General features: G+C 36.1%; 1 protein-coding gene, 1 long non-coding RNA gene and 1 other non-coding gene across 4 annotated transcripts in view; 2 read left to right on the forward strand and 1 right to left on the reverse strand.

The window, feature by feature from the left end:
• Positions 1 to 1,711: 1,711 nt before the first annotated feature.
• LOC139704077 (uncharacterized) overlaps positions 1,712 to 15,811 on the reverse strand; it is a 70,796-nt gene continuing 56,696 nt past the window's right edge. Inside the window, exons 6-7 of one of the 2 annotated variants that reach the window (XR_011706131.1) lie at positions 9,981 to 10,057; positions 1,712 to 1,791 (exon numbers count right to left, since the gene is read on the reverse strand). This is a non-coding gene — a long non-coding RNA (uncharacterized lncRNA). Of the gene's footprint in view, positions 1,792 to 7,522; positions 7,905 to 9,980; positions 10,058 to 15,811 lie in introns of those variants that run through there. The other variant, XR_011706130.1, reaches the window with a different exon arrangement.
• Positions 1,748 to 13,536, forward strand: LOC139704076 (phospholipase ABHD3-like). The gene is made up of 5 exons (XM_071607226.1): positions 1,748 to 2,065; positions 6,912 to 7,085; positions 9,586 to 9,634; positions 9,713 to 9,878; positions 12,704 to 13,536. Exons 1-5 carry the CDS (start codon positions 2,058 to 2,060, stop codon positions 12,880 to 12,882), a joined length of 576 nt encoding a protein of 191 aa, XP_071463327.1. The 5' UTR covers positions 1,748 to 2,057; the 3' UTR covers positions 12,883 to 13,536.
• On the forward strand, positions 5,062 to 5,252 carry LOC139704079 (U2 spliceosomal RNA). Its single transcript, XR_011706132.1, has one exon. It is a non-coding gene; the product is annotated as a U2 spliceosomal RNA (small nuclear RNA).

Below are 15,811 nucleotides of genomic sequence, written 5' to 3' on the forward strand. Positions count from 1 at the left end.
TCAAAATTAAAAAATAAAATAAAAAAGGGCTGGAGATGTGTGTCAGTGGTTAAGTGCCCCTGAGTTTGATCCCTTGGTACCCAAAAAGAAAAAATAAGCTACAGGAGTCATTAATTTCTTAATTCAGTTTCCTCACTTCTAAAATAGATATAATAGCATCTTCTTTACTTTTTTGTAGATACAAATTTAATTATTCAGTAAATGTTAGCCACTGCAAATACAATTAGGTTAATATTTGTCTTTTGGAGCATTCCATATTTGCATATTGAAAAGATGGCAGTATGTAATAGGTAGTGTATCAGGGATGAGGTTAATTGGATGGATTGCTGAAAATTGTAATTTTCTCCAACTACACATTAGTGGTTGAACAGTAGGTGATGTATAATCTTCTTAGTATGATTATGGCTTATAGGAATATTAAAGTTGGAGTGGTGAGGATAACTGATTTCAGTGTTTTTATTAGTAATGAATAATGTTATCATATTCATCTTCTTGTCATTACATTTCAGATTATTTTTCTCATATAGATGTTTTATTCACATACCCACACATATATTCAATGTAGAGGATTGTTCCCTCCTCCCAGACCTCAAGCAAAGCATCTGTGAAGCTTTCCTGCTATAAACAAAGCCTTTATTGAAGAATTTCACATGAAAACCATTTATTTTGATGCATTATGTATTAGGCATAATCAGCTTTACATAGCTTAACATTTTTAAGTGTCTGTTGCAGTGTAGCACAGTTGGGGCTACGTATAAATACTGTTATAAAAGAAAATATTTACTTGGTAAGTCAGACTGTATATTATTGCCTTATCTGGAGGAAAGGCAGTCCCAGGAACTTCACTCTCTCATTGGCAGGGTGGAGAAAGTAGTGCCACAATTTAGTACTTTTTGGCACTTTTAGAAAGCCTTTTTACTGGGGCTGAGGTTGTGGCTCAGTGGTAGAGCACTCGCCTAGCATGTGTGAGGCACTGGGTTTGATCCTCAGCACCACATTAAAAAAATAAATAAACAAAACAAAGGTATTATGTCCATCTACAACTAAAAATTTTTTTTTAAAAAAGAAAGCCTTTTTACTTACTTGTGTATTTTCTAAAAACTAATTATTTTGGCTTTGGGGACAATATAAATTTTTTTCTCTAAAAAATAATTCTACCCTTGCCATACAGTTTCACGTACCTGTAAACCCCAGCAAGGCTGAGGGAGGAGGATTGTGAGGACAGCCTCAGCCACTTAGACCCTGTCTCAAAATAAAATAATAAAAAGGTCTGACTTTAGATAGGACAAAGGGGAGTGAGGGAACATGGGGTAGGAAAGACAGTGGAATGAGATGGACATCATTACCCTAAGTACATATATGAAGACACGAATGGTGTGACTCTACTTTGTGTACAACCAGAGACATGAAAAATTGTGCTCCATATGTATACTATGAATTGAAATGCATTCTAATGTCATGCATAACAAATTAGAATAAATAAATAAATTTTAAAAAATAAAAAGGTCTGGAGAGATATCTCAGTGGTAAAGCACACCTTGGTTCTATCCATAGTACCATTCCCACCATACACACACACACAAAAAAAAAAATCCATAATTCTATTTTTTCTTCCTATATTGACTCTTCTTCTTAAGGTAGAGACACATTTGAGTGTAGTAAATTGTATGTGTTTAACGGAAGGTGTTTGTAATGGTTCTATCCCATTTGCATCAAGTCTTCTTGCATGTCCAAAGTCTTTTTGTTAGTACCAACCCAATTCACATTCACTCCAAATGGCACATATATGTACTGCAAGATAGAAAATGAAAAGTTAAACTACTATTAAGAGAATGTGCAAAGATTTTTTTTTCATACTGATGACTTCTTGCTCATTTTTTTAACACTTCTGCTTTATACAAATCATTAACCTCACATTTTAATTTTTTTGCTCTACTTGTCACTGCTTGCAGACGCCAAGGACTTACTGTTGTGCTAACACTGAAGACTTGGAGACAGTTATTCACCATGTCCACAGCCTGTACCCTTCTGCTCCTTTTCTGGCAGCTGGGGTTTCAATGGGAGGGTAAGGTTTTCCCTTTCTAAAATACCTAAGAGGGAAGTGTTCTTATTAGCTACCTCCTAGACGTGTTAACATAAGTGTTTTTTATCATATCTTATCACGTGTTTGAAGGAAGGAAGGAATTAATTTGGGTGAAGTTTAATATTTTCCTTCACTGTTAGTCTCTATGATCAAAGGGTACCAGTCTTTTCTCAGGGCAGTCCCGCTTTTGTGAATCTGAACCCCACAAAGCTGATTTGTATCACATTGCTACCCCATTGGCCTTCTGGTCTCCATACCTTCCCCACCATTGCTGTGGCTGCATCCTCCTTGAATACTGGGGAAGCTGAACCTGCAGCATGATATTTGCTGTGAGCATGCTGTATCATAAACATAGACCAAACACATTTGTGTCTTTCCACAATGTCAGAATTTATGGAATAACAGTAAATTCACAGGCTATACCACTTCTATCAGTGTTGCTAAACACTTGTCCTTTACCTGGTAGACATAAGCTGGACAATCACAGGTTCTTTTATTCCAACCTTAATTCCTAGTATCTGTAATACTCAAGTCATACATCACACTTTACACGGATATATATATATGTGTTTCAGAAAGGCTAAGAAAGAGGGCAGCCACGGGGGTTCAGAAGGCTGAATTGAGAGGAAAAGCAGAGAGCTGATATGAATGCAAAGAATCACTGTAGGTGATCAGATAAGATTACTGAATCAGCCAAAGAACTGACAGTTCAGGGCACAGAACTGTCAAAGCACAGGAATTTATTCTAGGCCAAGGTTTGGACATCAGTAGTTTCACATTGTCAGTGTGGTGTGTCGGCTTAAGATGTTGGCCTGGAGTGGGACTTGCATGGTCATCGAGGGCAGGAGAAACTGCATTCTGTTAAAGCCTGGGGACAGAGATTCAGAGGTGGAAGGCTGTGGTGATTTTCCTGGGCAAGGCCCATGTTGAGTGACCAGCGATCGGGTCAAGTTTCTGCTGAGCCCAGTCTCAGGGTGCTCCTCTTTTTATGGGTCTCAAGTGAGGGGGTTGCATCACTTGGTGGTTTATGTGTTTGACAAAGTTGTGGGCCTGGCTTTTCCAGTATGAGTTCGATACACCCATGCATCCCTGTGCTTCTAGTCAATTTGATACATTCACCGGTGGTCATTCATATTAGCATTTATTTATCAGTTTGTGTCTTATGATTGTGCCATGCAGACGGTGGTGGTTTATTTGTACAAAGTGTGGTGTTGTTCCACCTCAGCACTTAAACTCAAAATGGAGTAGCTTATGACAAACTACTGCTTTATAAAATGGAGTAACAAAGGTTTAGGCACAGTCTGAAAACAGCTGTTCTGTACACCGTGTACACTCAGCAGAGCCTGATCTCCACAATGTGCATCACTCCAAGTCACAGAAATTCTCAAGTGGCCTTCCAAATTATTTTTTTCATAGGTGGCATTTTGTTTTGTTTTGTTTTGTTGCTGGGCAGATAGGCCTAATGTGGAATGTTCTCCTAGAAACTGAAATTTTGTTGTTAATCCTCTAATTCCAGCTGGTGCTTTATTATAATGGTTTGTGCTATTTGTCATTACATTAGAGCTTATTTGGAACTTTTATTTGCCATATTTAATATTTAGGCTTATTTCTACTAATTATTTATGTATTTTTGTTCTAGTGAGAGAGAGCTTGAGGAAATTCAAAATTTTATTATCTAGCTTTTTATTGTTTCAGATTCCCTACATTATTGTCCAAAAACTACCTTCTAATGCTGGGGATCAGGGCCTCATGCATGCTAGGCAAGCATTCTACCGCTAAGCTATACTCCCCCAGCCACAAAGGTACTTTTTAAAATCAGTTAACACTTGAAATTTTAAAAAGATGCTTTTTCTTCATTTTGTAATTGATTTATCTGTCATTTCAGTTTTCACAACATCTTAGGAGTATGTATGCTTGAAAGTGAACAGCCTTTATTAATGACATACTCTGAAAAATAGGCTTTAACCAGAGCCTTTTAGATTCTGATAAACATAAAACTAAGAAGGCAAGAATACATCTGTTACATTAGCATGGAAGGTCTGCCCTGACCTACTAAAGGAAGAAATCTGAATCTATGCAGAAAAAAGGCAGAATTTCTTCATTTTCCTTAACAGACAGAATTTAGTTTCTCTTTCCTTCCCCCCACATAATGTGAAGCCTAAAGGACAGGGTGAGAGCTGAACTTTTCCCCCTTAATCATACATTCTTGACTTTCTTTCTTTCTTTTTTTTTTTTTTAAGGCCAGACCTTATATAAACAGGCCCACATTCTTTATTCAGAAGCTCCTGGGAAATGCCTATTCATGCCACACTGAAGCCTCAGTGCTTGAAGGCAGAACTTGACCGTTAGCCTTTACAGCTGGTTGAATATTAATGTCTTGTAAATTATTTGAAAGAAGCATCCTTTCTAGTTGCCTAGCACTGTGACACAGTCCCAACTGGCCTTACAACACTTGGGGATGTGTTTTAAAGCTTGACACATTTTTCTTTTGGAGATGCAGCTGACAAAAGCATAGTCTGAGGAAGATTCTTAGGCCCAGTGCCCCCATGGACTCGGTAATCCCCAAGCCTGTGATGCCTGGGGCCAGATGTAGGCTTTGAGCTATAGCTGAGTCAAGTCAGGGACCCCTTGTTACTTTAGATCCAGATTCTAGTCTCCCATTGAGATGGTAAATACGCTTTAAAAATGTATAGCCATTCCAAATATATATAGAAGACAAAAATACACCCCATAAACTCACCATCCAGCTTCAATTAATTATCAGCTCACAAATAATCCTGTTTCCTCAGTAGTATTCTCCTTCCCCACTCCTTTCCAAGTCTCATAATTGTTAACTATATCTCAGACAACATTTATTCATATTTCAGTTGAGTCTAGGGATATAGCTCAGTGGCAGGGTGTCTGCTTAGTATGCAGGAAGGAGGCCCTGGGTTCAATACCCAGCACTACAAAAATTAAGAAATAAATATTTTACTTGGATAATTTCTTGGCTCCTTATCTAAGATCAAGTGTAGTATATGTTCTCATCAGTTTACTATCTCATACATCCTCTATCCAAGAATGATACAGTAAATGGATTTTTGGAGCAGGGAGATGGAATAGGGGCTTTCTCTGTCTAACCCAAGCATTAACCTGGTATTATAGTATCTCCAGGAATGGTGCACAAAAACATTTTTAAAAAGTAAATACATAAATATTTCTAATGTTGTCTCTAAAAAGCAGATTCTCTCTTTTTAAAAAAAAAAAATTATCTTATCCTACCTGAACAAAATTAATGTATTATCAAATACTCAGTCATTGTTCATATTTTCACAATGTCTGTTTATTTATTTGATTTTATAGTTTATTTGATACAGGAGCCAGATAAGGTTCACCCACATCTTGGGATCGGTATGTCTCTTAAGTCTCTTAATCCATGGGTTCTTTCTCCATCTCACTCTCTTTTTTCTTCCTTGTAGTTTTTTTTCTTTTGGTAATGGGGTAAGTAAATGGTTGTTTGTTTGTTTCTGTCAAAGTAAAAGAACCTTTTGGGGGGTAACATCTTGGCATTATTTTGCTCCTGAGTAAAACCACGGATTACCTGAACATGTTTGGTCATGTCTCTTCCTAGGTCTTTCTACTCCCTTCCAGCCCTTGCAATTTATATATTTAAAGCCTCCTAGCAATATCTGACCTTCAACCGAACAAGTAGGACCACCAAAACTAGAACCCTAGAAAAATCCCTTTGCAGGAATGGAAGCACGACCCTTTATATGGCTTAGTGAACCACAGTGCTATATCTAGCTAATAGCGAATATTAAATTTTAAATATTAAAAATTAAATTAATTTTCTAAAGCAACATGTCCACTTTCCTTCTAAAATTTCATCACATTCGCCCTGAAAGTCATTCTTCGGTTGGGGTATGGGGAAAAGAGTGAAGAAGAATATTTCTCCTTATTTTTCCTGTTTTATAACCTGAGCAATTGAAAAAATAATAATAAATAAATATTAAGTACAGAAAATAGAGAAATGGAATTTAGTACATCATCCTTTCTTTTAGTTGACCGTGTTAAGCTTAGATTTTTGAGATTATTAGATTAAATTCAGTTCTTGTCCTTCTTACCAGTATAGAATTAGGAAAACTGATCAAATAAAAGGAAAACAAGGGACTGGAGATAAGCACAAATAGCAGGAAGGAGTAGGAAGAGAAAATAAGTTATTTTAGGCGCTGGTTGCTCTGCCACAACTCAGAAAGTCTAACTCTAGACTGGAGAATCCTCCAGAGCCTTGCTGTAGGGGACACGGGTGTCTCAGCAACTAGGATGGCCACCCAGACCAATTTACAATCTCTGGGATACCACCTGGACATCAGTGGTAGTTTTACAAATTCCCCAGGTGATTCCAATGTGCAGTCATATTTGAGTTGACACCCTGCGTGAATTTCTCTTGCGTTCTCATGCTTTACTTCATAGAAGGAAACATGTACAGAAATAACTGTATGTGTCCCATCCACAGTATATTTAACTGCATTACACATATGTGTATGAAGTGAAGAAAGAACAGAGATATTTGCTTATGTAAACACTGGTTTATATTTTTCTCCTCTATAATTAGTATAGTCTACTCTTGGAAATGACATATCTTGGGCTGGGGTTGTAGCTCAGGGTTAAAGTGCTTGCCTAGCATGTGTGAGGCACTGGGTTAGATCCTCAGCACCACATAAAGATAAATGAATAAATAAAGGTATTGTATCCATCTACAACTAAAAAAAAGTTTTAAAAAAAGAAATTAGGCATTTTGACAGATATAAAAATTTGTCACCAAGTTTCCTGTTTCTCCTCATTTTAGAATGCTGCTTCTAAATTACCTGGGGAAAATTGGGCCCAAAACTCCTTTGATGGCAGCTGCCACTTTTTCAGTTGGTTGGAATACTTTTGCTTGCTCAGAGTCATTGGAGAAACCACTGAACTGGCTGCTTTTTAATTACTATCTGACAACCTGCCTCCAGTCTTCAGTTAATAAGTAAGTCATCTTTAAAATTTTTTGTCTTGGGGCTGGGATTGTGGCTCAGCGGTAGAGTGCTTGCCTAGCACTGGCAGGACCCGTGTTCGATCCTCAGCACCACATAAAAATAAAGGCATTGTGTTGAGTCCATCTACACCCAAGAAATAAATATTAAAAAAAATTTTGTCTCCAAACTTTTATTTTATTTTTTTTTCCTTTTTTTTATTGGTTGTTCAAAACATTACAAAGCTCTTGACATATCATATTTCATGCATTAGATTCAAGTGGGTTATGAACTCCCATTTTTACCCCAAATACAGATTGCAGAATCACATCGGTTACACATCCACATTTTCACATAATGCCATATTAGTAACTGTTGTATTCTGCTGCCTTTCCTATCCTCTACTATCCCCCCTCCCCTCCCCTCCCATCTTCTCTCTCTCTACCCCATCTACTGTAATTCATTTCTCTCCTTGTTTTTTTTCCCATTCCCCTCACAACCTCTTATATGTAATTTTGTATAACAATGAGGGTCTCCTTCCATTTCCATGCAATTTCCCTTTTCTCTCCCTTTCCCTGTCTCCAAACTTTTAGATCACATAACCCAACAGTAAAAACATTTAAGGCATAACACTGTCAATATATGTATATTTGTTTATATATGACTTTACTTTGTACCAAAATATGTTCTATGTTGTGAATGTATGCAAAAATAAAAAACTATAAGCATAAGCTAAACTTATAGATAAAAATCATAATGTTGGGGCTGGGGTTGTGGCTCAGTGGTAGAGCGCTTACCTTGCATGTGTGAGGCCCTGGATTCAATTCTCAGCACTGCATATAAATAAATAAATAAAATAAAGGTCTGCCAACAACTAAAAAAATATTTTTAAAAAAGTCATAATGTGGGCTGGGGATGTGGCTCAAGCAGTAACGCGCTCGCCTGGCATGCGAGAGGCGCTGGGTTGGATCCTCAACACCACATAAAAAAAATAAAATAAAGATGTTGTGTCTGCCGAAAAAACTGAAAAATAAATATTAAAAAATTCTCTCTCTCTCTTAAAAAAAAAAAGTCATAATGTTTCTTTGAGGATCACTGCTCTAAATCACTGTGAAATTATTTCTAACAAACGTCTGGGTGTGGTAGAACACACTTGTAATTCCGGCAACTCTGGAGGCTGAGGCAGGAGGGAGGATTGCAAGTTCAAGGCAGCCTCAGCAAGTTAGCAAGACACGGTCTCAAAAAACAAAACAAAACAAAAGTATTGTGGATGCAGCTCAGTGGTAAAGTGCTCCTGGCTTCAATGTCCACTATCAAAAAAAAAAATTATTCTAAAGAACTAAAACATTTTGGAATATGTTAAAGCAAAATTATGATTATGGGCTATTCCCCTAGAATTTCTGTTTTTTGCTAATTTTGTCAGTACTTAATTCTTTCCCAGGTAGTAAGCACTTGGTACTTTCAGTGTTGAATAATACAACTCCTTAAGCATGTGCTTACAAGCATAGTATGTTTTAGAAATAAGAGAATGCAATTCTTGTGCATACTCTTAGCTTGCAGTTATTACACTAACAAAATACTGTCTTTGCTGCATTAATTTTTCTGGAATTCTTTGTGTATCTTCTAACAGTTAAATTGGCATGATAGGGGCTGGGGTTGTGGCTCAGTGGTAGAGTGCTCGCCTAGCATGCAGGAGGCACTGGGTTCGATTCTCAGCACCACATAAAAATAAAGACAATAAAGTCCATCAACAACTAAAAAAATATATAAAAAAAAAAAATTGGCATGATAAAGAACATACAGGTGCCAGGTGTGCTGGTGCACACCTGTGAACATAGTGGCTGGGGAGGCTGAGGAAGGAGGATTGAGAGTTCAAAGCCAGCCTCAGCAACTTAGCAAGGCCCTAAGCAACTCAGCAAGACCCTGTCTCAAATTAAATACAAAAAAGGGCTGGGGATGTGGCTCAGTAGTTAAGTGCCCCTGATTTCAATCCAGATATAAAAAAAAGAAGAAGAAGAACCGGCAGCTGTTTCTGTTTATTCCTTTATGGTAGGTTGTTTTTTGGGGGGGGACTGAATACAAGGGGTGCTCTACCACTGAGCTATGCCTCCAACCCCTGTACCCCCACTTTTTGAGACAAGGTCTTGCTAAATTGCTGAAGCTGGCCTTGAACTTGTAATTTTCCTGCCTCAGCCTCCCAAGTAGCTGGGATTATGGATGTTTGAGTCCATGCTCAGCTTGCATACTAATTTTTAAAAAATATTGGTCACTTTTCTTGTACAACCAATCTACAAGACCCTGCATTCAATTTCTAGAACCCCCAACCCTGCAAAAAAAATTACCTTCAGAACAAACATCAATATATTACTTTTACTGTATCTAATTAAACAAATGTTTTTTGAGTGCCAACTTTGTGCCCTGTTCTAGGCTATCTAGTTATTTGTTATTATGTATTTTAGATGTGATTGAGGTAGAAATTATCTTAATTATAGTTCTGAAATTCTTTTGTTCCAGACACCGCCATATGTTTGTAAAACAAATTGATATGGATCATGTCATGAAGGTAGGAGATAAACTTTATGTAGTACTTTATTTACTCTTTTAACTACAAGAGAATATAAAATTTGTTTTTGTTTCTCAGGCTAAATCTATCAGAGAATTTGATAAGCGATTCACTTCTGTCATGTTTGGATACCAAACAATCGATGATTATTATACTGATGCCAGCCCAAATCGTAGATTGAATTCAGTAGGAATTCCAGTATTGTGCCTGAATTCTGTGGATGATGTTTTCTCACCAAGTCATGGTAAAATTAGCATTTTTGTATCTATTTTTTCATGAATTAACTTTTTAAATATTGTTCTGTTTTAAAAAAAAATGTAATAACCCCGGGCACAGTTGCACATACCTGTAATCCCAGTGACTAGGGAAGTTGAGGCAGGAGGATCAAAAGTTTGAGGCCAGCCTCAGCAACTTAGCAAGAACCTGTCTCAAAATAAAAAATAAAAGGTCTGGGGATGTGGCTCAGTAGTAGAGCACTTCTCTGTTCCATCCCTAGTGCCAGAGAAAAAATTAATAAATAAAATATCACTCATAATTATGTTTTCCACTGTGATTTAAAAAAATAACTAAATACTCACAATTTAGTATCTAAATGTCTCAAATCATGTCTTAAATGTTTTCAGAGTCTGTTACCTAGTCCAGCGATTTCAGAGCATCTCAGAACAAATTAGGACTCAGTATTTTCTTGTTCTCATTTTTATAACCTTTCCTTCTTATCAAATACACTGTTCTTTGGAAAGGTTATGTTACAATATCTTTGCCTCAGGAGAACATTGTCATGACTTGCCTTTTGTTCCTGATGTCCCTGTATAAAAGTATTTGAAGGTTTTTTCCCCTTTTAACCTGGAAGAGAACTTGACACTTAAGAAACATAGTGACCTTGAATATCTCAATGATGAGAGCAAATTTGGGCTAAAAGGTCATATTTGAAGTGAAAACAGTTTTAATTTCTCCCCTAGATACAGCAGAAAAGAAAATTATTCCAGACTCAACTTTCCTGCTATCTTAATTCAGGATATACGAAATTTGACAACGTGAATACCTGTGCATGTGTTTGCCTATTGAAGCAGTATGATTAGAAGTAATCATTATTAGGGCTGGGGTTGTAGCTCAGTAACAGAGTGCTTGCCTAGCATGTGTGAAGTACTGGGTTCTATCCTCAGCACCACATAAAAGTTATTAAATAAAATAAAGGTATTGTGTCCATCTGCAACTAAAAATTAAAAAAAATAAAAAGGAGTAATTATATTAGCTCAAGGATCAATACGCTTGACTTCTGATTTTATCCTAATGAAATTTGACAAAGTATTTTGTGAAGTCTCCTTTCCTTACTTCCCCCCTAATTACTTTAAAAAACACTTTCCCCAAGTACTCCATTAAAAGCAGTTACTATGGACTAGGGATGCAGCTCAGTAGTAAAGCCCTGGGCAAGCATGCATGAGGTCCTAGGTTCAATCCTCAGCACCACACACACACACACAAAAAAAAAAAAAGGAAAGAAAAATACACATTTATTCTGACTCTAAGCATTATATATTGTAAAAAATTCAGAAAATCCCAAATATATATGTATATTTTTATAAACTACCCATTATTATTTCTTTTTTTTAATGGACCTTTATTTTATTTATTTATTTATTTATACATGGTGCTGCTGAGCATCAAACCCAGTGCCTCACACATGCTAGGCAAGCACTCTACCACTGTGCTACAACCCCAGTCCCCCATTATTTCTTTACAAGATCCCATTTAAGCAAAGGTAGTTTTAGATAGCTGAAATGTTTGGCCTTTGACCACAAATCAGAAACAAAAACTCTCAACTTTAATATTACTTGACTTACATAGTAATTGTTTAGCCTACTTTTGTTAGATTAAGTAAGTCTAGTGTTTCTTCATCCATTTGCATACTTCATTGGCCCTACAGCCACAAAAATTTCCCAACATTTAACTTGACCCACAGGGTGAAGTTTAAACTCATTTCCAATTCTTTCCCAAGCTCTTAAAATAGTCTTGCCACGTTGAAATAGTAGACAATTGTCTGCAGTCTGAGAGAACAGGCAGCCAGCATCTTTCACATGATTCAGATGTGGCACAGCCTTTTGTTTTTCTGATATGACTGTAACAGTCAGTGTTAGAAATTTCTGAGTATGGCTGTGGGTGTAGCTCAATGGTAGAATACATGCTTTAGCATTCACAGGCCCTGAGTTCAGTCCACAGGACAAAAAAAAAAAAAAAAAAAAAAAATTCCCACTGTGTGAACTCTGAGCATGGGAGAAAAATAAGTAAACTGTAATTACTTTAAAAAGTAATTACAAGTGTTCAGTTGATATTATATAACACATGTAAAATCTGTCATTGGTGGTGAATTATATTTAATATACCAACTATTTTTTGTATATTTTTTATTTGTTCTAATTTTTTAATATATATTCAACTATATTTTCAAAATACACTTTTTATTTTTCTTGACTATAAATACAAATTCAGAGAAAGAGGAAAAATTAAAAATAATCTCTGATGTATCAGATATTTCAGTACCCAAAGATAAATACTGTTACCATTTGATAAAATTTTTTTCTCTCTTTTTTTTTTTGCGGGGGGGACTATCTGTGTTTTTATTACATACATTATATTTACAATTTTGAATATTTCCTTACAACCACCAGTGGACTCTGGAATCTAACTTCATATAAAGTTATCTAAAGTCATACATATGAATTCATAGCTCTCACAAAAATACTAAGATTATTTTCAATTTCTCAAAACAAGATTCAGCCTATACTTTTGTGTTACGATGAAATCTTAGGTTGATTTTTTTTTTTCCCAAAAATGGTGGTTCAGTACATGACTGTAAACATGAACTATTATAAGAATGTAGATGCTTGATATAATTAGACTCATTCCATTTAGCCATACTCATTGCAAATATTTTTTTAGATGGCATTTTGCTTTATATTGATGAGAAGTTATAAAGGTATATACTTTTCCTAACAAAAAACAGTAATGATTCTTTCTCTCTCTCTCCTCTCTCCCTCTCTCTCATACTGCCACCCGTGTTCTTTCTTCAAGCTATTCCAATAGAAACTGCTAAGCAAAATCCTAATGTTGCTTTGGTTCTTACTTCTTATGGAGGCCATATTGGTTTTCTGGAGGGAATCTGGCCAAGGCAATGCACTTACATGGATCGAGTCTTCAAGCAGTTTGTGCAGGCCATGGTTGAGCATGGACATGAACTCTCTAACATGTAGCTCTTTGTGTGCGTTATGTCTGAAAACCATTGTAAAGGCAACTCAGCTTTGTGCACAAATTTTAACTACTGTATATAAAGCAAATAAGCCAGCAGATGGGTGAAGAGGTCCAGAATGACATGCAAAAACTACTTTTTAGGAAAACAAAACAACTTTGTAGCAAGAAATTAAATATAGTTTAGATTATTACTTATGTAGATTTTATTTTTACTATGCCTTACCAAGTATGCCCTTAAATAAAGTAGTCCTTACCTACATGGAATTGCACTTAACCAAAACTATTGTGTAAAAAGATTTTAATTCCTCAGGGTTTTAATTTAGGCTAGTTTTTTTAGATTACTTATTTTAGGTGACTTAATGGTACTTTAATAACTGTTAAGAGATTTTGGTTATTTGAATGTAAGTTATAAGTTGGCACATTCCTAAGGGTATATATACTTTAATGATGATAACATGAAAACTGAAATAAAATACAATGCGCTAAATCTTTTATGTATTTTTACTTTAAAAGGCAAGTGCAACAATGTTAGACTGACTTCTGTACATGTTCTTTTACTCTGATAACATTAAATTAGCACTGATTTGTTTTATAATGATTATAATTTACATGCTTATTTTTAAAATAGTATATGTGCATACATATATATCATATTAAAATAAATTCTATCATTTTAAATTGTTTCTCTGTGAGTTTTTTAATAAAAAGGGCCCAGAAAGTAATTCCTAGAAAGTCATTTATGATAACTTCATGAATGCATTAGTAAGAAACATTAAAACTGTTTTGCTTCACTGTTTCCAGAATATTAGTCTCACCTCATTTATAGCAATTAAGAATACTTTAAGCTATAGGAAACTCAACAGGGCCTTAAGGAATAATAATATTTAATAGGGGATGGGACATGTGGCTCAGTGGTATAATGTGTGCTCAGCATGCACAAAGCCCTAGGTTTGGTCTCCAGCACATATATATATTTAATTATCTTGCCATTAAGATATAATAAGAACCCTGTCTCTAAATAAAATACAAAATAGGGCGCTGGGGGTGTGGCTCAGTGGTTGACTGCCCCTTAGTTCAATCCCTGGTACCAAAAAAAAAGATATAACAAGAAGTCTCCTGGTTGGCACAACAGGGCTAGTGCAGGGACTTACCAATGTCATCAAAGACTCAAGCTCTGTTACCACCCATCCTTAGCAGGATGGCTAGTTACCTCCAAAATGCAGTATAGCTGCAGCAGCTCTAGACATCACATTTGTGTTTAGAGAAGGAAAAAAGGGAAGGAATGGAGCCTAACATATCTACCTGCCCTTTTAGGAAAGTGAAAGCTTTCCCAGAAGTCTGGTACTTACATACATTAGAACTGTGTCACATGTCCACCCAGATTAAGTAGGAGACTAGGAATGCAAGTATGAAACTTTTCCAACTATAGTAGAAGCAGGAAAGGAAGAAGGGATTGGCAGTGGTTGTTGGGCTAGCCAGTGAATAGTAACATCTCCCACACCATTCAACATCCCTTCCCTCCTTTTTTACTTTTTTTTTTATTTCAACCTGTTTATAAAATACATATAATTTTGCTCCAGGTATTGCATTAAGATAACCATGTACTAAATATGTGTGTGAGTACAAAATTATTTACTAAAAAATTAGAGTACTGATAATGTATTTGTAGATTCCCTCAATACTATTCCTAAGAAGGTAGTGTTGATAATCCTGTGCTTTTCTTGTCTGTTCAGTATATATTATGATTCAATCATTCGGTTACATGCAGTCTGTATGGATCAGGTAGAGCAGATCCTGCTTTCAGAGTTGCCTTCTAGACTTTTGGGAAGAATATCATGAGGAACATTCTTTTTCTGGGATTACAAACCCTCCAGACCATGGATACATAGTTTCTAGGAGTGAAAGGAAAGAAGCAAGAGTCCTAAAACCTTTATTTTAACCTCTGTTTCTAGTCAGTTCAAAAAGCCTTGGTCTTCCTTGTTATAGAAGCTATTAAATTCCTTCTTTCCCCTGCAAGGGCAGAGTCTCACCCTCTGGGACAGGAGTCCCCTGTTCTCCTTTGCTAGCAAAACAATAAAACTTTTTTTTTTTCCTTTTTATAAAAAAAAAAAAAAAGTCCTCCTTTCACTCTAGTTTTGAGTTGATCTGCTTTCACTCACAACTCCTGCCCAGTATATTTAGGAATGACATATATGTGTCCAAATTGTACCTAAATGAGAATGCTTAGTTGGGAGCCTTTGGAGGATGGAGTCTCACATATTTTATGCCCCAAAGCATTTACATACTGCTTTGTGCATATAGCTAGCTAATTTAAAGATTTTAAAATGTGGATGGTGGCATACACCTATAATCCCAGCTACTCAGGTGGTCGAGGCAGAAAGATTACTTGAGCCCAGAAGTTGGAGAGCAACCTGGGCAATATAGCAAGACCCTGTTTCCCCAAAATGAAATGAATGAAAAAATAAAGAACAGTATGGGTTTTAAACTATGTATGTATGTGTGTATGTATATATATATATCGTTCCTTGATGACTTAAATCATGTTTTTAAATTTTTATTGGCAGTGCTAGGTATTGAACGCAATGCCTCTCACATGCTAAGCAAGTACTCTACCACTGAGCTACGTCCTCAGCCTTTTTTGGTGAGACAAGGTCTTCCTAAATTGCCCAGACTGGTCTTGAACTTGCAACCCTCCTCAGTCTCTGGAGTAGCTGGGATCACAGGAGTGGACTACCATGCCTGGCTTTTAAAACTTCTTAAAATTCTCTAATTTTTTTAGAGAATTCCAATTATACATAGTATTAGGGTTAATTTTAACATAATTTGATTTCAATACCCATTTGTCTCCTCCCCTTTCCCTTTCCTCCTTCCTCCATAGTTCTTTCTACTCCCTCTGTTGATCTTCCTTTCCTACCTTTACTTATTTATTTG

The sequence above is a fragment of the Marmota flaviventris genome, unplaced genomic scaffold (assembly GCF_047511675.1).
Source record: "Marmota flaviventris isolate mMarFla1 unplaced genomic scaffold, mMarFla1.hap1 Scaffold_210, whole genome shotgun sequence".
NCBI classification, from domain to species: domain Eukaryota; kingdom Metazoa; phylum Chordata; class Mammalia; order Rodentia; family Sciuridae; genus Marmota; species Marmota flaviventris.

Coding starts and splice junctions, on each gene's coding strand:
- LOC139704076 (XM_071607226.1), top strand. Junction 7,086..9,585: donor CTCCAGTCTTCAGTTAATAA/GTAAGTCATCTT, acceptor CTTTTGTTCCAG/ACACCGCCATATGTTTGTAA. Junction 9,879..12,703: donor TGTTTTCTCACCAAGTCATG/GTAAAATTAGCA, acceptor TCTTTCTTCAAG/CTATTCCAATAGAAACTGCT.